The 21,580-nt window shown below is 45.8% G+C and overlaps 1 protein-coding gene across 2 annotated transcripts in view; it reads right to left on the minus strand.

Moving 5' to 3' along the window:
• Positions 1-21,580, minus strand: part of Slc7a14 (solute carrier family 7 member 14) — a 111,100-nt gene that overhangs the window by 32,997 nt on the left and 56,523 nt on the right. For both annotated transcript variants that reach the window (XM_057757145.1, XM_057757146.1), the window contains exons 3-4: positions 6,992-7,228; positions 4,231-4,448 (exon numbers count right to left, since the gene is read on the minus strand). In XM_057757145.1, the coding sequence (XP_057613128.1) occupies positions 4,231-4,448; positions 6,992-7,228 (455 nt within the window). The remainder of the gene's footprint in view (positions 1-4,230; positions 4,449-6,991; positions 7,229-21,580) is intronic.

Here is a 21,580-nt window from a genome sequence, read left to right on the forward strand (position 1 = left end):
CACCCCATGCCCTGGCTCTGTTAGCAGTCCGTCCTCACTGACAGTGGAATGTGTTAATAGGCTCCAACAGATGGATCCAGACAAGGAGACTACGGAAAGTAATAGTTTTCCTTTGGAGGTCTTGGGAATTCTTTGCAAATTCTGACTACGGACTATTTTTCCTGGGGGCTATTTGTGCTGGTAAAATATCTTATTTGGTTAAAGACAAACCATAAGATAGCATCAAGAACAAATAACATAAAGGGCACACACATCCAACGCCATCCAGGGGCTGAGGAACTGCAGATGGGGGCAGGGGTTCAACTGAGGGCCGGAGTCACTTGATATAGGGGAAAATGTTTGTTGTTCTTAAGCTCTTCAAGACCAAAGAAGCACTTGACCCAGAACCTTTAAGTGAGTAAACCATTCCTTGAGCTGTTTTCTTTGGAAGGAGGTGGCTGGAAGAGGTTTGTGAGGCCCCTGTTGCCAGAGGACTGGTTGTTCGTTAACCCTTTCATGGCACTTGCGAGCTGTGCTTAAACCAATGTGATGGTGTACTTATGAAACCCTACCTCGTTTCCTCTTCCCCTTCTACCTAAAGCACAGGACATGCCAAGTTACTGGAACTCTGCACTAGTCCCCCTAGTTTTACAGTGGGGTTCAGGAGTTCCCGAAGCAGCATAGACATTCATGCTACATGAGAAAACATTTTTTTTTCTGACGTTTGTTAGATAAGAGTGGGGACCATTCACCACTGTGGCAGATGATCGAGTCATGAGAAGGTGTCAGGCTTTGGTGATACGCGATTTAAATTCACAGTGGCCTGGCTGGACAAGAACAATGATCTGATACCACAGTTGCGAAAGAGCAAGGCCAGGTTGTTCACGGGGGAGTACCTGCACGGTACAGTAATCCCAGGCCAGGCGGGGAGCAGGAAGGTCAACAACAGTGGCTCCCACGCTGTCCCTCATGCTCAGAAAATGCTTTTTACGTCACAGCACAGGCTTGAACACTTGCTTCCTTCAGGGATAATAGATGCACATTAAAAATCCAAATTCCCAGTCAGGCTTTCCTGGTGACCAATGACAAGTCTGCTGGAGTTACTCGGTGGGGTCAGTGGCTGGAGGGTTAGACAAAGCTGGGAGGCCTCAAGCGGTAGAAACCAGGCGACGGTGGAATAAATGCGGACTTTGGTTCACCCAAGGCTGGGATTCATTTCTACTAGATTGTTACTAGCACTGTCGTCTGAATAAAACGTGAGCCATTTTGGTCTGAAAGAGGAGAGCCGTGATGCTCCCTGGGCTCCTAGGAAGAAGAAATGAAGCGTGTATTTGAAAGAGCTTGTCACAAAGAGATGCAGTGTGAGGGGGTCCTTGTTCCTTTTCTCCTTCCCCTCTAAGTCTAGTCCTTGTTTTCCTTCTATAAATGCAAGGGAGAACCCAGGGTGCATAAACCAGGGCCCCCAAAGCCAGTCTGATAATTTCTTCTTGTAGCAGTGGTCTCTTGATTGGGAAAGGATGCAGAATCCCCGAAGTGGGAAGAAGATACCCTGAAGAGAATGAAGACCCCAGAACAGAGCACGAGAGGGAAGAAAGGGTAAAAGATGCATCCGCTTCCTTCACAGCTGGGAAAGAGTGTCTCTGTAGAGGCCCCTGGCTTCTCCTATCCCTCACAGGGGCTGAGCTACTGTGTGGGTATGCACATTCAGTCTGAGAGAAGATACAAACTTGTCATTGCTTAATGTCTCTTTCAGCTCAGGGGCTGGAGAGATGGCTCTGCAGTTAAGAGAAGCAATTGCTTTTTTATGTGACAGGGATTTGATTTCCAGTACTCACATGGTGGCTAACAATCATCTGTAACTCCAGTTCCAGAGGATTTGCTCCCTCTTCTGGACTCTGCGGGTACTGCATGAACATGGTGCACAGACACACATACAGTCAAAATACCCATGAATGTAAAAAAATAAGAAAAATTCTAATATTCTAAATCTTCACAAAAGTTTAAAGAAAATATGTAAGATTAGTTACCTAATTGTTATTGTGATTTATAAGCAAGTGTGTTTGCATCTGTGAAGGTGTACATATATACATACACACGTGTGCCTGCTTGTGCAGGCGAGCATGTATGTGTGTTTGCATCTGTGAAGGTGGACATATGCACACGTGTGCCTGTGTGTGCAGGTCCAATATTGATGTTAAGTCTTCCTCAGTTGTTCTCCACCATATTCGCTGAGGAAGGGTCTGTCAGTTCAGCCTGTTATTTTGCCCTGGATACCCTGTCTCTAGCTTTCAATAGCTGGAATTACTGATGGGCTACCGTGCCTATCTGGCTGGCATTTATGTGGGTTATGGGCATTCGAGCTTTGATCTTCACGTTTGTTGCCTATGCAGCAAGTGATTTCCCTGGTGAGCCATCTTCTCAGCCCTCCTCCTCATTATTATTTTTAAGAATGCTTAGAAGGGAGGGGTCAGCATAGTATACACGGGGTACTAAAAAAGAGAAGAAAGAACCTGGGAATCGCATAGCCCCTGTCCTGACTGAGGGAAGTGAGACCAAGAGCGTTACCAGTCCCTCAGAACCCAAGCGTATGGTGGGAGAAAACTGCACTTGCTTTAGACCGTGGCTGTAAGCGCAGGCCAGCACTGACGGAGCACTGACGGGCAGCATCTAGCATGGCAGACAGACAGGCATTGCTCTCACAGTGCCACACAAAGGCACCCGAGGTCTCCTTTTCTGCAAGCATTTGATGGAGTTTGTCTCTTCCCTTGATAAGGAGAAGGACCGAGAACACAGAAGTGAACTGTTGCCCAGCGTCTTCCAGTAAGGCCTCACCCCAGTCATCCCTCACGGTGCTGAGAAAACCGTGAGAACACGTTCATTAGTTACATTAAGAACGCAGTCCAGGCCGGGAGACTTCCTTGTTTCTACTCTTAGAATTTGTTGTATCTCTTCTGCGATAGGAAAAGAACAATTTGTATCATAAGAAATGTAGACTCTGGCTCCAACAGTGCTTCTTTGTCCCTCTTTCTGGTTTCGACCAGTTTCAGTCTTTATTCATTTCAGAGAGCAGGGATGTGCTTTGTGGGTCTGTGGAATTCTTACGGATTAGCAGAAGACTCACAGTTTGGGCTTAAGCAACTTGCTTATTTCTCTGCGCTGAGTAGCATGGCATAGCTTAGAATAACAGAGGTTATTTTGAGTGTTCTCCAAGAATGATTTCGGATCCCTGGACTTCTTGGAGAAAAAACAGTCTAAGCAAGTTCTACAAAAGCAAATTGAGCAGAGTCCCACATTTGCACTGTACCACAATACTGGGGGGACCTGGTTCTCTGGGCCTCTGGATAGTCACTCACTTGTGAAATGAAAGGACAGGACTTGGGAACTTTTGAGATGCCGCCATTTGGAAAATTCCTGACTTAAGCTCCACCATTAAAAAAGGTCTGAATTTATTTACCAATAAGTCCACAAAATAAGTATTTTCTAGCTACGCTGTAGAAAAAAGTCAGGTGGGACTGAGAATCTCCCCTTAGTATAAGGAACTCACCATCATGACTGACATTGTTACTGTCACCAGGTCCTGGGGTGGAATCTGAAGGTGTCCCTTCCTCCAAGCTTGCCCTCCTGTCCCCCAGACTACACTAGCCAGACTGTGTGCCTCTCAGATGGGACTTAAAGCTGTCGTTCCGCTGCTCCCAAACCACAGCAGGACTCTCTTTTCAGGGTTGGATGCTGGAGTCTGATTTTAGTTTTTGCCCTAAGTTTACACCAAGGCAATCTCAGCCCTTCCCATTCACCCACTCTTCCTGGCTTCCTTTACCAGTTTGCCTGTTTCTGCGCATGGCTGCTGCTCTTAGCAGAACTGAGCTGTTTCTACACAGTCTTTGGATCTAATACTCCTGGCTTTGGGTTCTAATTCTACGATTGGCACAGCGCTTAACAGTGAGCCACTGGCCCTCTCTGGGTGCGAGGTTTTCACCCTGCATGCCCAGGTGTGACTGTTCTCTGCTTGAGGTCATTGTGACGCTATGGTGGAGATAATGCACACAGCCTTTAGCATGGAGGTAGGCATGTTGAGAGAGCACACCACATCTAATATGGTACTGCTATGTGTGTAGACTGGGGTCTCAGCACATGCCCCTGAAACTGGAAACAAATTAAGAATCAAAAGACTTATTCAGAGCATTCCCAATTATAAAAAGACATTTTCCTGAAAATGTGGCTTAGCCTATTCCTGGCGTGGAATGAACTCACCCCTGACCAGCCGTGGGGCAAGAACTGGCCCTCAGCCCAGTATTTGCCATTGACAAAGAAGAAGCCTCCAATCATGATGAACACCCACACTGCCAGGTTCAGTACGTTGAGGACGTTGTTGAAGCCCACAGAATTCTTCACCCCCAGAGCCACAATTACGGTCACGATGACAGCAATCACCAGAGCCAGAAGGTCTGGGTAGGACTCCTCTCCTTTCCCTACAGGACAAAACATGGTTAGCATTGTCTGAAGAGAAGAAAGGGCCCTGTGACTCAGTCTACTTCATTGCATCTGCCTTGCTATGACTCATAGAACAGCAGTTAGTCTTTCAGAAGAGCAGCAAAGGCTCTCTGTCTGTCTGTCAGTCATCTGTCTGTCTCACTGTATGGTCCATAAGCAGGTATAAGTGTTAATTTGCAAATGAGGAAGTTTGGGACACAGATAAGGTTATCTGACACCATAGATCAAAATTTGGACCATGTAATGAGACAGCTGCAAAGTACGTGTGGAAGTCAGCTCATCTGGGACATTTGTAACACATAAATAGGTCTGACACATTCTCTGAAAGCGCCTTTCTCTTTATTATTGTTAACCTGCAATCTGTAAAATTTCCATCCCATGTCACAATCTTTATTAGCAAGCTTCAAAATGAGCACTTTGGAAAGCCATTTTAAGAGTTTGTCTTCTCTCTCTCGATTTGCAGTGTGTGTGTGTGTGTGTGTGTGTGTGGTCACAGAGAGCAAACGTCCAGTGAGCATGTCCTGCTGGCTCGGTCTGCCCGCTAGCCAGTGGACGCCTGCCCTCTATGGAGAGGAAGAAGCACTGCCTTAGCAGTCAGGGAGGAAGCCTGGGTTCCAGCTGCACCCCTGCCAACAGCCCACGGTGCGGCCTTGGGCACATCGCCTTATCTCTCTGGACCTCATCTGCAGAGGGAGAGGCGGAGGACCGATTTTGGGGTCATTCCAGAATTAAAATGTTATGAAATCAGGATACAGCCCTGATATTTCACCTTATTATCATGGCATTGGGGGTGATCGGCAATGCAAAAAAGTTTAATTTTTATTATCTGTAATTTGTGTGTTTCTCTGTGTGTGCATGTGGACGAGTCTGTGCACATGAGAGCAGGTACCTGCAGAGGCCATAGGCCTCGGATGCCCTGGAGCTGGAACTATAGGAGGCTGTGAGCCACCTGATGTGGATGCTGGGGCTAAGCTCATGGCCTCAGGAAAAATAGCCAGTGCTCTTAGCCACTGAGTCATCTCTTCAGCCCTGGTCAGCATTTTTGTCAAATCTTTTCTGAGGTAAGCACACTGAAGTCAGGTGGTTTGACATAGCTTCAGATTTTCTTTTGGGGTCGCCTCCCCCTCCCACACCCCTTCGCTCTCTCTCTCTCCTTCCCTTCCTTCTCTCCGGGGTTTGAACTCAAGGTCTCAAATGCTCCACGTAAGCACGGTAGCACTGAGCTCCATCCCCAGCTGTCCTGGGAAATTCCGAAGAAAGACTCCAAAGCCTCCCCAGCTCTGAATCCTGTGAATATGGACGGATACACCAGGCTTAGGGTGGAGAACTGGTGGCAAGTGACAGATGGTCTGCCTCTTGGCATTTGTCAGATGACCTCTGACCCACTCAGCTCTTGCTCAGGAATAAGAAGCCTTGTGGGTGTTGGTTGTACTGGAATCCATTTTTTACTTAATTTTTTTTTTTATTTAGAGTTGGGCGGTGGTGGCACACACCTTTAACCCCAGTACTTGGGAGGCAGAGGCAGGCAGATCTCTCTGAGTTTGAGGCTAGCCTCATCTACAAAGTGAGTCCCAGGACAGCCAGGGATGTTACACAGAGAAACCTTGTCTCAACTCCCCCTCCAAAATATTATTTGGATGTGAAAACATTTATTTAGAAAAAGTGGGAGAAAATTTGCAATGAAATTGCTGGTGGAGTTTCCCCAGTCCCTTTGGTTGCATTAGTTTATTTTCATATAGTTACTGGCAGGACACATGCACAGTACAGTCTATGTCTTTGATATGTGACATTACATTGCATATTAATACACAGTCTATGTGAAATCCTCCTCAGTCATCCTTTTAGTTGTCAGGCATATAATATGTACCCACAATTCACATGGCCATCTGTCCCAGTGAAGAATTTTTCAAAATTATTATAATTGAACACCCATAACCTAAAAGTCTAAAATTTGAGATGCTATGGAATCTGAAAATTTTTGAGTGCTTTCCGCAGTGCCCCAAGTAATAAGATTTATGCATACAATGAAGCTTTGTATAACATATTGAATAATATTATCTTCAGGCTATGTATTTAGGAGGCATATGAAAAACCAATAAATTTTGTGTTAGACCTGGGTGTCAATGGTCAGTCCCAACATCTTATTTTGTAGACATAAATATTCCAAAGTTTTAAAAACCCCAAGGTCAAAAAACTCAGGTCAAAGTATCTCAGATAAGGGCTGTGTATTCTTTAAAAAGAAGGCTGGGATGAGAATCTTATGTATAATGTATTCTTAGAATAATTCCTTAGAGTGAAGAATTGCCTTTTATAAACAAAAAGAAGTATTTAAAGTTCTGACATATTTTTCCAAATCAGAATGTGTGTGTTCTGGGGATACCACACTGGGGTCCTCAACTTGCCCAGGAGATACTGTACCCACTGAGCCATCTTTCCAGCCTCCAAGTTGTGTTCTTAAAGGGGAATCTATCCATCTTGCTCATGGCTTTGCGTGTTAGGAGAGAGGTTGACGTGATCTCACCCAGGCCGTTGAGGGTGCCCACTGTGTCCACCATCCAGTGGCTGATGGTATGGTTTGCTAGGGAGTCAAACATGCTGCTCAGGGCACTGGCGCCAGCTGCCGTGCCAATCAGGTACTCCAGGATCAAGTTCCAGCCAATGAAAAACGCCACAAATTCCCCAACAGTGACATAGCTGTAGGTGTAGGCAGATCCCGTAGTCTTGGGGACTCGAACTCCAAACTCTGCATAGCACACTCCTGTAAGGGACAAACAAAACAGGCAGTGGGCTTCTGGAGATCAGCTAACATCTTGGTGCCTGACAGTCTTAAGAGGCGATATTAGGGATCTCTGGGCTATTAGCACCAAAACTTCAAAACTGTATTATAGTCACATACTTGATGGGTACACGCCCCAGGAGATGTGTTATTAGGTGATTTCCTTGCCGTGTCAATACTGTGGTGTGCTTGCCCAAACCTAGCTGGGATAGCTTGCTACACACCTAGGTCATGAGCCCATATATGGCATGCGGATACATAAATTCAAATAGATATGTGTAATATAGCTTACTACACATAGGGCCATGGTCAACAAAACAATGCGGGACTTATCAAATGCAGAAGAAAATGCTGAACTGAAGAGGCACAAGGAATGCTGGTTGCATTCACTGCTGGCCCAATGTGGCGTGCTGCTTTGCTGTAAACTTTTCTTTTCATAGGTAGGGGCGAACCTTAAAATACTGATAAGAAGTAGTGCATCCTAAAGCAGAAGGCAGTAATGGGGCTATTTGTTAGCCTTGTCAAGCATCATGATTTGTATACAGCTATACGTGTCATGCGTGTACCCTGCCGGCAGAGTAGTAGTTCCGTACCCATGCCACCACAGACACGCTGCCCGACAGACATTACAGAGCTCAGCAGCTGCGTGTCCCAGTCAATAGCAACTTTTCAGCTCTACGAAGTTCTTCTGGGACTAAAGTCACATAAGTGTCTGTCACTGACTGAAACATTGTTACAAGGCAAACGGCTGCATGGGACACAATTAAGCCTATTACAGACATTTCCAACCTTACCTCCTAGAAACATAGCTTGGTTGTTTGTTTGACCTTTTGAGACAGGGGTGTCATTGTGTTCAAGGTTGGTTCTGTTGCTGTGATGAAGCACTGACAAGAAGTCTCATGGGGAGAAAGGCTTGCACTTCCGGGTCACAATTTTTTTTTTTTTTAAGACAGGATTTCTTTGTGTAGCCCTGGCTATTCTTGTACTCACTCTGTAGACCAGATTGGCCTCTAACTCAGAGATCCACGTGTCTCTGCCTCCTGAGTGCTGGGATTACAGGCTTGTGCCTCCATGCCTGGTTCACAATCTATTTTTAAGAGAAGTCAGGAAAGAACTCAAGGCAGAAGCCTTGAGGCAGGAACCATGGAGCACACGCTTCCTGGCTTGCTCTCTCTGGCTCATGTTTAGTGGCCTTCTTTTACATCCCAGGACCACCTGCCCAGTTGTAGCATTGCCCACCATGAGCTTGACCTCCTCATGTCAATCAAAGAAATTCTCTGGTGGACAGTCCGCTCTGGGCAATCCCAGACTCCCGCTTCCCAGGCGACTCTCTGTTGATTAGAGCTGACAAATAAAAGCTAGCGAGGACAGTAGCCTTAGCCAGTCTTTGACTCCCTCTGTGGACCAGCCTATCCACTGACTTATGATAATCCTACCACCATCTTTTCCTCCCAGGGGCTGGGATTATAGATAGGCCTCACCATGTTTGACTTCCAAACACTTTAACCATTGTACTTGGGAAGGCAATCAGCACAAGCTTCCTACTATTGAGAATGAATGATCTTTCTTTACTAAAACCCAGGGATTTATCACAGCAATAGAAACCTTAACTAAGACAGGTATGAATAGCATCATTTTTACTGTGCACATAAATTTTTCTGCTTTTACAGAAACAATAGTTTAATTACAGAAAATGAAAATTTAAAGTATTTTATAACTCTCATTTCTCAGTATCTAAGTATCAAATTAGTATAACTTTGAGTTGTAATGTGCTAGAATGTTTGATTTTGCAAATTGCTTCTGAGTTGGTGGCCAGTTCATAAAAAATTGCTAAATGAATTTTCATTGAAAATCGCCAGAATTTCTGAAACAGTCTTAAAGCTTTGTGTGTGTGTGTATGTGTGTGTGAGTGTGTGTATGTGTGTTTGTGCGTGTGTATGTGTGTGTGAGTGTGTGTATGTGTGTGTGAGTATGTGTATGTGTGTGTGAGTGTGTGAGAGTGTGTGTGTGTATGTGTGTGAGAGTGTGTATGAATGTGTGTGAGTATGTGTGAGTGTGTATGTGTGTTTGTGCGTGTGTATGTGTGTGTGTGAGTGTGTGTGAGTGTGTGTGTGTATGTGTGTGTGTATTTGTAGGCCAGAGCACACCTTTCAGGAGTCAGTTCTCTTCTTCCTCCATTTGGTTCCAAGGGCTTGAACTCAGGTTGTGGGGCTTGGCAGCAAGCGCCTTTACTCACTGGGCCCTCTTGCTGGCCCATGAATGCAAATGGTTAATGAAGGAATTTCTAGCTCTTCAGTCTTAGGACCTGCAGGGCTGCACTTGGGTGGTGGGATGGGCTGATGTGATTCTTCACCTCGCCATCCAGTTCCTGCTTGCTGTTTATTATCCTCCAAGCCCCAGCCACAAGAGGGAGTCAGTGCTGGCTGAGCCACAGGCATGTCTTTGAGAATGTCCTCACCAAATATAGCATTTTGCTGCATGGATATCACCTGTCTTTTAGTTTTCATGGGATATCTGTTTCTTTAGTACATTTCTGGTGGGGCTAAGATGGACTGCATATATTACCAGGTGGCTAGTCTTTTTGAAATGTACCTGGTACTGGGACAGGAGGAGAAGTTACCCAACTTTAGAGGGAAATAGTATGATTTGTGTTGGAATCATCTATTTTCTTCATGCCATGTGATGAACTGTCTCCATCTCAGTTGGCTCTTTTGAGAAGCAGGTTTCTGGATCCCAAGAAATACTTTTCTAGCCTCAAATTGAAGGGGCTAGAGCTAGCGAACTTGTCATCATGCACGCTTCCCAATGTTATTAGGTAGCCAAGAAAATTGTGGGTTTTCTTTCAGGGCGTGATGCATCCAGCTGCATCTCCCTCCCACCTTACCACCACCACCTCTTACCTGAGCAACCTTGGTCACCCCGTTGCCTGTCACAAAAACCCAGGCAATTTTTACAAATGTGTCTGGAAGAAAAGCAATTTGTCTGGGATGCCTCTGTTTCTTTGTGTCAAAGAAGAGACTTATGATTTTTCCGCCAAATTAGTTCAAGGGCGGCTAGTACCATCAGTCAGAGAGAGCCTGACACCATCAGTTATTAAACCTGACAGTACTCCAATTAAAGTTGTGTAGGTAACAAAGTCCCCCAAAGTCCTCCAAGCCACGGTACCAATGTATCTATATTTAAATAAGAAGAAAACAAGTTACCCTAATAGAGAATTGATTCCAAACAAGGTTGAGTTTAATAATTGGATCATTAAGTGCATAAATAGCCTGTTTACTCTTTTTTCTTGAAATCGCCATCTGTGAAAATATTTCGGAGCTTACTGGAGGTACAGTTTCTTTCACTTGATGCGTTAAAGCTTTTCTTGTGGTTAGCTTGTGCTATGGTTAGTAATCATGGCTTAAGCAATGCTCACTATTGGACATGGTAGTTTGTCCTTATAGTCCCATTAGTGGGGAGGTGGAGACAAGAGGATTCCTGAAACTCACTGGTCAGCCAGCCTTGCCTGCTGAGTTCCAGATCAGCAAGAATCAAAAGGAAAATAAAAAAAAAGATAGATGGAGCCTGGAAATGCTACTGGAGTTGCCCTGTGACCTCTATGGGCATGTGCAGATGTGCACTGTACACACACAAACACATAGATGTGCACTGTACACACACACACACAAACACACAAATGTGCACTGTACATACACAAACACACAGATGTGCACTCTACACACACAAACACACAGATGTACACTGTACATACACAAACGCACAGATGTGCACTGTACATACACAAACGCACAGATGTGCACTGTACACACACAAACACACAAACGTGCACTGTACACACACAAACACACAGATGTGCACTGTACATACAAACACACAGATGTGCACTGTACACACACAAACACACAAATGTGCACTGTACACACACAAACACACAGATGTGCACTTTACACACACAAACACACAAATGTGCACTGTACACACACAAACGCACAGATGTACACTCTACTTACACAAACGCACAGATGTATACTGTACACACAAACACACAGATGTGCACTGTACACACACAAACGCACAGATGTACACTGTATATACACAAACACATAGATGTGCACTGTACATACACAAGCACATAGATGTGCACTGTACATACACAAACCCAGACTTGCACTTGTACATATACAAATGCACAGATGTGCACTGTAATATACAAACACACAAATGTACACTGTACATACACAAACGTACAGATGTGCACTGTATACACACAAATGCACAGATGTGCACTGTACACACACAAATGCACCTATGTGCACTGTAATACACAAACGCACAGATGTGCACTGTACATACACAAACGCACAGATGTGCACTGTACATACACAAACGCACAGATGTGCACTGTAATACACAAACGCACAGATGTGCACTGTACACACACAAACACACAGATGTACACTGTACATACACAAACACATAGATGTACATTGTACATACACAAACACAGACTTGCACTTGTACATATACAAATGCACAGATGTGCACTGTAATATGCAAACACACAGATGTACACTGTACATGCACAAATGTACAGATGTGCACTGTACATACACAAACGCACAGATGTGCACTGTACATACACAAATGCCTACACACACATTCTCACATATACACATAAAATAACCAGTTATAAACTGGACCAATTTAAAATCCATGTCTCAAGATATATGAATATGGTCAATGTTTTTCAGTGAATGTATTCTAAAACAAAAAGAGTGAATAGCTTTAGGACAAATTTTTGCTTGTGCATGAAGGTTACAGGCCCCTGGACCTCAGCACAGCTGACACCTTGGTAGAAACCCTCAGGCCTTGGAACCCAGCACATTAGACAGCAATGCCTGGCAAAACAGGAACAAAGACAGACCCAATCCACCTGCCCAAACAGGGTGTGCTGGGGAGGTCCCTAATTACTCTACTTGCTTTTTGACTTCAGTAGCTCTGCTTCTTGCTGTCTTTGCTACCTGAAGTGTGCTAACCCAGGATGTGTGTTTTGTGTTATAAGCCTCACACGATTTGGGTGAGCTCTGCATGCAGCCACTGGCCAGCTATAAAGACTTTCGATTTGACTTTAATAGTCCATGTGTCCTCTGAAGGAGTTCCCTCACAATATATACATTTAAGCTTAAGTTGCGAATCTATGTTTAGTTACTTTGGAAGGAACTTTTTGGCTAGATCTGTGAAGATGGTCAGTTGTGGCTTATCACAGGGTGCCACGATGTGCCGTGTTTCTCCATAGCACAGCCAGTGCTGTAGCTAGGACGAGAGCAGACGGAGGGTCCGTTCAGTTTCCTGCCATTTCCTCTTCTTCGTGCGAATGCCACCCTTTACCCGGTGGTGTCTCAGTTAGTACTTAGAAGCCGCCATCTCCATGGCCTAGGCAGCCTTTTATCAGTCTCTGTGACTTACAGGTACCCACGTCCGATTTGCTGCTGTGAAAGTCTGCCCTTCCTTCCTGTCTGCTCTCCATTCGTCCTTCTCCACTGTTGCTTCCTTTCTTCCTTCCCACTCATGTGTAGCCATTTAACAAAGCTCTGTCCAATGTTCTCATTTCCTGCATAGTGCATTGGAAAACGCTGGAAGCTCTCTGATTCCTCTGGGTGGCTGTGACCCCTTAGGGCCAGTCTCTGGGCACAGGTGATAGAAGGAGTGGGCCCATGTGAGAAGCTGATAAACTGGCACCTTCAAGAGCTGCTGTGGTCAGCCAGTCAGAGCCAGGTGACACAGTTCAGGCCCCTGATGTTGGCATTAACTCTTAATCATTGGCTTTCCTCCCCAGCCGTTTATCCCATGGCCATTTGGTAGTTCCGTACCTTGCTGCTCTGTATGCCAGGCTATCACTTTGCTATGGGGCCCAGATCATTTTCCATTTTAGAAGGGGACTGTCCCTGAAGAAAAGATAATTCCTTAGGTTAGATACCTTCAAGGATAAAAGTGTGCTCCCTTTGGTCCACCTGCTGACACGCACACAGGAAGCCTGCCTCCTGAGTCTTTTTGCTAGGGGTAGACTTGGGACTTCAGAATTGGAATGCTGGTGAGGTCTTCTTCATTAAGAAAGCCTCTCATCTCATCAGGCCAGTGTGGTAATAACAATCATAAAAGTGAATATTACTGGCCATAGTGCTGTGTATGGGCTCTATTAAGCACTTTGCATATATCATCATAACCCTCAAAATGATTGTTACTGAAATCTTTATTGTATTCACCTAAAGATGATGAGTCCAAGATCTAGATGGGTCACTAGAGCTCACCTATCTTTCCCACATTACAGGTTTCTATTTGTGGCTATGGGAAGGTTTATGTAAAAGGATGAGGTAGCTCACAGGTAGAGTTGACTAACCTGGGGCCATTTCCTAGATTCCCCAAAGGCTGAGGAATTAATACTCTGGAATGCCTGTAATTTCCACCTGTTTGGAATGTTCTAGGATAAGTACAACTGGAAGTCCCATAAGGAGTAAATGACAGAGCAGGGTTTGCATCAAGACAGTGCAAGTGTAAGGCTAATTATAGCCGGTCCTCAGACGCTATGAAATAGTCAGGAATGAGAGTATGCTGTGGGGAGACAAGGGACACTTCCCCCCACTTAGTTCTACTTCATCCTAACTGTCACTATGGGTGATTTAATTCAAATTCCTTAATTCATAGAAGAGGGACCGAGACTGAGAGAGGGGGTAACCTGTCCAAGGACCCCGAGCTGCTGAGAGGCCGAGCTGAATGAAGTCTCAGGTGTCCTGACTTCTGGTCCAGGCCTGGTTGGCTCTGGCAGCATTCAGAATTGCTTCCCAGGTCTTGCCTCTTTGCAGAGATATCAAGCGCGCTGTCTCAGAGCTCTTTCCTGTGTTCAGCAGTAGCTCCCACCATTCTAAGCCTGGGGTGAATGGTCTGTCTGTCCCATTGCCACTGTCTGTCCACTCTACTAGGGGCTGCAGAAGATGTGAAAGAACCCCAAGTTTCCCTGGGTTTCTGGAGGAAACTGGTTTTCACTATCAGCAGTTTGAAAAACGTGCAAATGTCTATCGAGACCTTCTCTGAACCAGTAACTGACATTCTTCTCCCGAGGCTGTCAATCAAGCCCTGTGCAGTGGAGGGACAGCACCTTTCTTTTAGCTGGTGACAGGTGCCAGAAGATGCTGAGTTTAGGAGACAGCTTCATGACTGACCCGCAGGTCTGACTGTGTTCAGAGCTGAGGGGATGAAGGCTTCTGTGCCTGGTAGGTTTGGGATTTGGGAGTGTGAGTCTTGTTCGAGCTGTTTGCAGACAATGGGCTCAGGAACCAAGAGGATCAAAGTAACCCTACAGAAGTCACCTAACATTTCCAGGTTTCAGTGCTGCTATCTGTAAAATGAACATTATAATGGTATTTATTTGGTCGAGTCTTGAAAATTATCTTTTGTGTGTGCCCACATGTGTGGAGGTCAGAGGTCAGTTTATGGGAACCAATTCTCTGCTCTAAGAAGGGAGGGAGCTCAGGTCATCAGGCCTGAGGGCAAGTGCCTTTATGTCCTGACCCACACGAGCAGTGGGGTTTTTGACTTTTGTTTCTTTTTTTGGATTGGGCTATTGTCTCACAGCTGAATGCAGGCATATCATAAGAGTCTTCAAGAGTTTAGTTGCTATGACGACCATGAACAGGAGCCCCTAATACATCCGGTGGGAAGTTGCACAGGGGCTGTTGTCCAACGTTTGTACAGTAAACATAATACTAATAAAGACTGGTGTTGGGGGCTGGAGAGATGGCTCAGTGGTTAAGAGCATTGCCTGCTCTTCCAAAGGTCCTGAGTTCAATTCCCAGCAACCACATGGTGGCTCACAACCATCTCTAATGAGGTCTGGTGCCCTCTTCTGGCCTGCAGGCATACACACAGAATATTGTATACATAATAAATAAATAAATATTTAAAAAAAAAAAAAGACTGGTGTTAAGCTGGGCGGTGGTGGCGCACGCCTTTAATCCCAGCACTTGGGAGGCAGAGGCAGGCGGATCTCTGTTCTGTGAGTTCGAGACCAGCCTGGTCTACAAGAGCTAGTTCCAGGACAGGCTCCAAAACCACAGAGAAACCCTGTCTCAAAAAAACCAAAAAAAAAAAAAAAAAGACTGACGTTAAGCAAGGGTCTTACCAAGTTTCAGCTTCCAAAGACTCATAAATACTTGCCTGGCTGCTATCCTCATTAAGATTTCAGCAGATACGTAACTGGTCACTCCTCAGAGAGCTGGCCACCGCAGGTCAGAGGGCAGGTATGTATTTGCTCATGTATTTCCTTACCAACCTATTGGGAGCCTACCTTTCACATCCCAGTGTGGCAGAGAAACTGACAGAGGTACTATAGGAAGCAGACAACGGAATAGGCATGGAATAGGCATGACCTTAGATCATGGAAAGGGGGCCACAGAGCACCAGTTCTCCTGGTTCATCTCCAGTATGCTTTTCACTTTTTTCTATTGTGCCAAAAGATGAAATGGGGACTCATCAGAACCTGTATATGTATATGTGTCCATATCTATATCTATACTTTGACTCTCTAACCCTTTCCTCGGCCTTGATGCGGTAGCCTACAGTAATTAGGACATGATGTCAGAGCAGGCCAGCAAGGCTGGAAAGGCAGACTCCATAGGGGCTCTCCATGCTACCCTGTGTCTCATCATTATGGGCACACCCCATGAGAAGTTGGAGGTACTGAAACTCTTAAGGATGGTGGAGGCACACAGTACACACCAGTATGCAGGTATGTCCAGCCTTTGACATTGTATCATGATGTTGTCAAGTACAAAGTTCATGCAATAAAATCATCTCATCTTTACTATTTTATGTTGGTCCACATTCATCACTATACTCAACCACTCATGGCTGTGTGCTTACAGGCCAGACATATCTGCCCTCATCTGATGCTGAGCCACATGATAAATGCTAAGAAAAATACACTTGGTGTCATGGGCTTTAAAAAACATCTCTCTGTCTCTGTCTGTCTGTCTATCTGGGCATGAGTGTGCCATAGTGCCTGTTGGATGTCAGAGGATGACTTGTGGGAGTTTATTCCTTCTTTCTACCATGTGGATCCCAAGGATGAAGCTCAGGTCATCAAACTTAGTGGCAGGTGTCAACCTACCGAGTCATCGGGATAGATTTTAATTGTCTGTTTTTGTAATGACCAGTGTGAACTGGTAACAATTCATCAACCCATTTCTGTTGCAAAAGTTTCCGGCTTCAAGGGTCCAAAGGAAGAATTTTGGGTCTCAAATCTCCAATCTTGGGTCTGAGTTCTGGTCCTTACTAAAGCGCTGCAGGACTTAGGAAGTTCTTTCTGCCGGTGGCTCTGGGTTCTCCCAGAGCAGGACAAAGCCGGCCTCCTGTAGTGAGGTGAGGATGGAGGGGATGCTCTGCCCACACAGGAGCTCAGCACCCACAGGGGTTCTGTGTGGTCCTCCTTGCTGGTTTTCTATCTTGATCCTCACTTTCTGTTACCAGAGCTATGTTGTCAAATCCATTGTTCTAATAATATTTCGAAATTCTTTCATCAATCACATGGCCTTTCTCGGATAGAGGGAGCTTGTCTTCCTCACTGTCCTTCACCCAGCCAGACCTTCGTTGTTCTAGACTTCATTTTGCCTTTTACTGTTGGAGCCCAAGCCCATAATCTCTTGTCCGTCCCACCCGTCATGTGCACATCTGGCTCTACGTTCATCCTGTCTCTGCTGCGTGACTAAGGTATGTATCTGCTTGTGCCATTGACCTGCTCCATGCCTACAGAGTGACGCCTAACCTTACCAACTTGGCGAGTGTAGGATTGACTGACAGAGCCTCTTCCTACCCCTTCCCTGTGAGTTCAGTTCTAATCAGATTAAAAGAGAACTCAACATAAACCTAGAGGAAAAACCCATCAAGTTTGACACCCTTCCCCTCCTGAGGCTCGTGGCCTCTCTTGGGCCTTTGACTGACTAGACACTGTGGGCATAATAACTTGACTTTGTTTCATCTGCAGTCAAGTACATTCGAAACTGCACAGGGCATCCTGCCTCTACCCGCTCTCCACAGAGCTGTAGGTAAGAATCAGGAGAAAAAAAAATGAAAAAATGGTTTTCTTTATCAAAAACATAATATGAAAGGGGCTTTGGAGACTTGGCAGGGCACAGGGCCTGTGGAGTTATTAAAGAGCAGATAAGTCCTCTGGACAAAAGAGGAGAGGCTGGGTACAAGCTGTTTCCTCTGATAAAATGCCCACCACCTGGGACAGGCCAGAGGGCAGTGGACGTGCTGGAGTGGAGCTGGGGAAGTGCTGGATCTGTGGGTCACAGTAAGTTGGAGAGAAAGTAGCTTTAGAATCCCACATGCTCCACAAAGACTTCTGTAGCTTGGGGAACGGAGCTACAAGGTAAGAAAATTTCCCGAGAGTCTGCTGGTCATCCAGAGCTCCTTTCAGCACGCTCCCTCTCCATATGGGTCCCGACCCTGGCTGTGTGTCAGACACCTAGGGGATTGTAAGGATACACCAGCCCAGGGCACCCTATCCAGCCCCAGGTGAATTAGAATTTCAGGGCACATACCTTGGGCACTAGTATTTTAAAGTATACATAAGCAGAGATAAAGGAAGAGCCACAGACTAGAAGAAAACATTTATGAAGCTACGTATTTAAAGCCAAGCATGACAGCTTGTACCTTTAACATTTGGGTTGCAAAGACAGGTGGACTTCTGCGAGTTTGAGGTCAGCCAGGTTTACACAGAGACTTCCAGGCCTATCAATGCTGTATAATGAGACCCTGCCTCTATAAAACAAAACTACCCATTTAAAGAAGGATTTGCATCTAGAATATATAGCCTCATGTATCCTAGGCTGGCCTTGATCAAGATGTAGTCAGGGGGGCACCAACGAGGGCCAGTGCTGAGCTCTTGGACCCCCAAACTGCAAGATACACAGCAACTGTACACACATGCACACAGCAACTGCACAACACACATACACACACACATACAATAAAGTATAATATTTAACTAACTGCCAGAATCTAGCATCTATGTATATAGATATGATACACCTAGCTTGAAAAGATGCAGTGAGCCCAAACACACGTTTTACAGCAGGTGCATCCAATTGAGAACAAGTTACTTAGTGCTGTCTGCTAGGCATTATACCAGGTACTTGGTAGGTATCTCATTTAGATCTCACAGTAACTTCACAAAAAAGACATTTTTACACATTTTCAGAATGGGGAAGTTCCAGGGATCTCCTTAAGTTTCTCAGCTAGTTAGCAGCTTAACTGGGTTCCGAGCTGAAACCCAGCCTCACTGACCACACACTGCTTCAGATTCTATATTGTGCACCTGCTGTCACTTCCTGCCTCTAGCCTCACTTTGTAAGTACTTTTATTCCAGATTTTTCCCGACTTCACTGAAATCCGCAGTTTCCGCTGATCTTAACTCTTCCCTTGTCTGTTTATCGCCACTAATTTTTGTTAGATACAAAAGAACGGGCTTCCCTGTGACACTTCATGGGGGGGGGCATTCTTAGACCCTGTGCATATTCACCTTCCTGATCTAAACAGTCACCATGGACACCATCGCTCTCATGGGTTCCCGACCTCGGCCTCCCTGGTGTTCAGGGCAGTTTTCTTCTCCTTTGCAAGCCCCTTAACTCCATTGTTCTTTTCTCTCTGCGTGGGACAGGCTCAAGCCTGTCATTCTAACATCCTCTATACGCTGTTCTTATCACCAGACAGTAACTATCGCTGGAGACAAACACACAGAGGGAGTGACTCGGCGTCCTCATGCTGCTGAGTCAAATTTTAATGGCGGCCGGGAGGAGAAGCGAAACAAGTATTCCCAAGGGTGGGGCTGGAGAGAAATTGGGTGATTGTTATGGAGCAGTGGGGTGGCTGCTTAAGTTCCAAGTGATACGGGGGTGACGGGGCAGGGAAATGAGATGGTGGGGAGGGGGCATTTGTGACCAAACTGCACGGCAGTGCAAGACGTGGCTGCAGATCTGACAATATTGGCATGAGTGGTTTTGGTTTTGGCCCTGGCTGAGGCTCTGAAGGATCCTGGCTGGCCTCAGCAGGCGGATGACTCAGTCAGAGAGTGTGGAGAGATGCGGTGGATGGGGCCATCTGGAGAGATGGGAGAGGCAGGTTTCTTTTCTGGAGCCTGGTGCGGTGGTGAAGACAAGCTGCCGAGTGACATCCGAGTCTGAGGTGGTGCCAGGCCAGGAGGAGGCTGGGAAATGTTAAACAACCAATCCCCTGACAGCAGCGAGAATGCAGTCCCAGGGCAGCGGACCTCAGGTCTGCGGTGTGACGTCACTGCGCGCAAAGCTGGAAAGCGGTGTGACCTTTCAGGGCTGCAAACGGCTGGTGCAAACTGGCCGCAGCTTCATACTGGCTGGCTGAGTTCCAAGTTCTCCGTTAATGAAGAAGTAGATATGACACAGTGCTGTGAGTATTGAGGCAGGGGATGGGCTCCCAGGATGCAATTGCTTGGGATGCAATTGCTTGGGAAGGATGATGATTCGCGCATACAGGATTCTTCTCAGCCTGGGGACTGTACCCAACTAGACGGTGTCCTAGGGAAAGCTGTATGGTACTCATTAACCGTCAGGGGTCTTAGGTGTCTGTCCTACGCCCCTGTGCCACTTGGGAAACAGTCGTAATGAGAGACTGTCTACATCGGGTTGGTTTGTGGGCATGTCTACTGGAGATTGTCTTTAGGTTATTTGATGGGAAAGACCCAGGTCACTGTGGGTGTGCACCATTCTCCTGATGGGAGTTCTGAGCTGTTGAAGACTAGAAAAGACAAGTTGTGCTGAGCACTACCAAGCAGGCGAGTGATCATGAAGACCTTATCTTCTTCCTGTTCCTGTCTATGGCCAGCTGTTTCAAAATTCTGTTGCTGTGACTTAGCCCACGATGATGGACTGTGCCCTGGAACTGTGAACTGAAATAAACCTCTTTCCACAGTAAGTTGCTTCTGGTTAAGGTATTTTATTACAGCAACATAGAAGAAACCAGAACAGCCCTCTAGTACGATGCCTGCTTCTTGTTCTGTTGTCTCCAATCAATTCTATAATGATATTCCTTTCAGAGCCACACATCTGTGATGAATAATTTTTGTGAATAATATTTTGGAACAATTGAAATCACATTATTTGTTTCAAGTAGCCAGATAATTCAGTCATGTGAATAACGCATTTCATTTTAAAGGGACAGAAGTCCTTTACTCTGCATGAGCCACATCTGTTAGTTTTCATGCAGAAGAAAGGGCGATTCCAGGAAAGGAATGGGTCACGTTGACTGTGAGACTCAGTTCCGATGAATCTCTCCTTACTAACTGAAAAGTGCCAGCATACTTTTGAGTCTAAATGAAAGGTGCCAGTATACTTTTGGGTTTGCTGTTTGCCAGCTATCTTGCTCCTTCATGGATGGAGACTAAATATTACTATTTAATAAGGATGTATGGTACCGTAGGGCTTTTCTTGTGGAGCTGTGCAAGTCACAGACTTCCTGCATTAGAACTGCCGTCCTGAAACAGTTGAAGAGCCCGACGGCTCGCTGCCATCAACTGATACAATCGGCCTCCCCATGCCCAGCAGAGTCTCATGATTTTTGCCATGGCTACCAAGAATCAGTATGCTCTCCTCTCTCTTTTTTCTTCTTCTTTCTCTCTTTTTTTTTTCAAGTTGTTTGTTGACCTACTTCTGGCACTCTGGGAAGATGCTCTGGCCTGCAACTCTCAAGAAAATGAAGTGAAGGAAGAAAGGCAGTAGGAGAGCCGGTCCACAAATCACCAACACGCAGGTCTTGGCATCCTGCTTTTAAATTATCTGTTTGACCCGGAGTCAAGGGAGAGAAAGGCTGCTGACCTCCCTGTAGGGGATGGGTTCCCTGAGGTTGCCGAGGGGACAACGTTGTATATCTTCAGCAGCCCCAGATTCCCTGACGTGGCTGCCGCCTCCCAGGGCCAGCTTGAGCTCATCAAACACCAGTCATGTCAGAGTAACTGACTTGCTGTTTTGCTACTCTGCACAGCCTTTTATTTTATACTGGACCTGCGCTCTGCTCCTCCTGTTAGGAGACCCAACCCATCTTCCAGGGAAAGGAAGTGTTAAAGCAGAAACAAAGTAACATAACAGGTAGAAGTTGGGAGACCAGAAGCCTGGGCACCAATAGTTGCTTGTACTGAAAACCACAGAAAATGGAAGCTATTACAATTACAAAACCTAGTCCTCTAACTACCTAGCACTGGAGAAGACAAAAGCAGACAAGCCACTTCACAGTCCCTTTGGGCAGCTC

The sequence above is a fragment of the Chionomys nivalis genome, chromosome 24 (assembly GCF_950005125.1).
Source record: "Chionomys nivalis chromosome 24, mChiNiv1.1, whole genome shotgun sequence".
NCBI lineage: Eukaryota > Metazoa > Chordata > Mammalia > Rodentia > Cricetidae > Chionomys > Chionomys nivalis.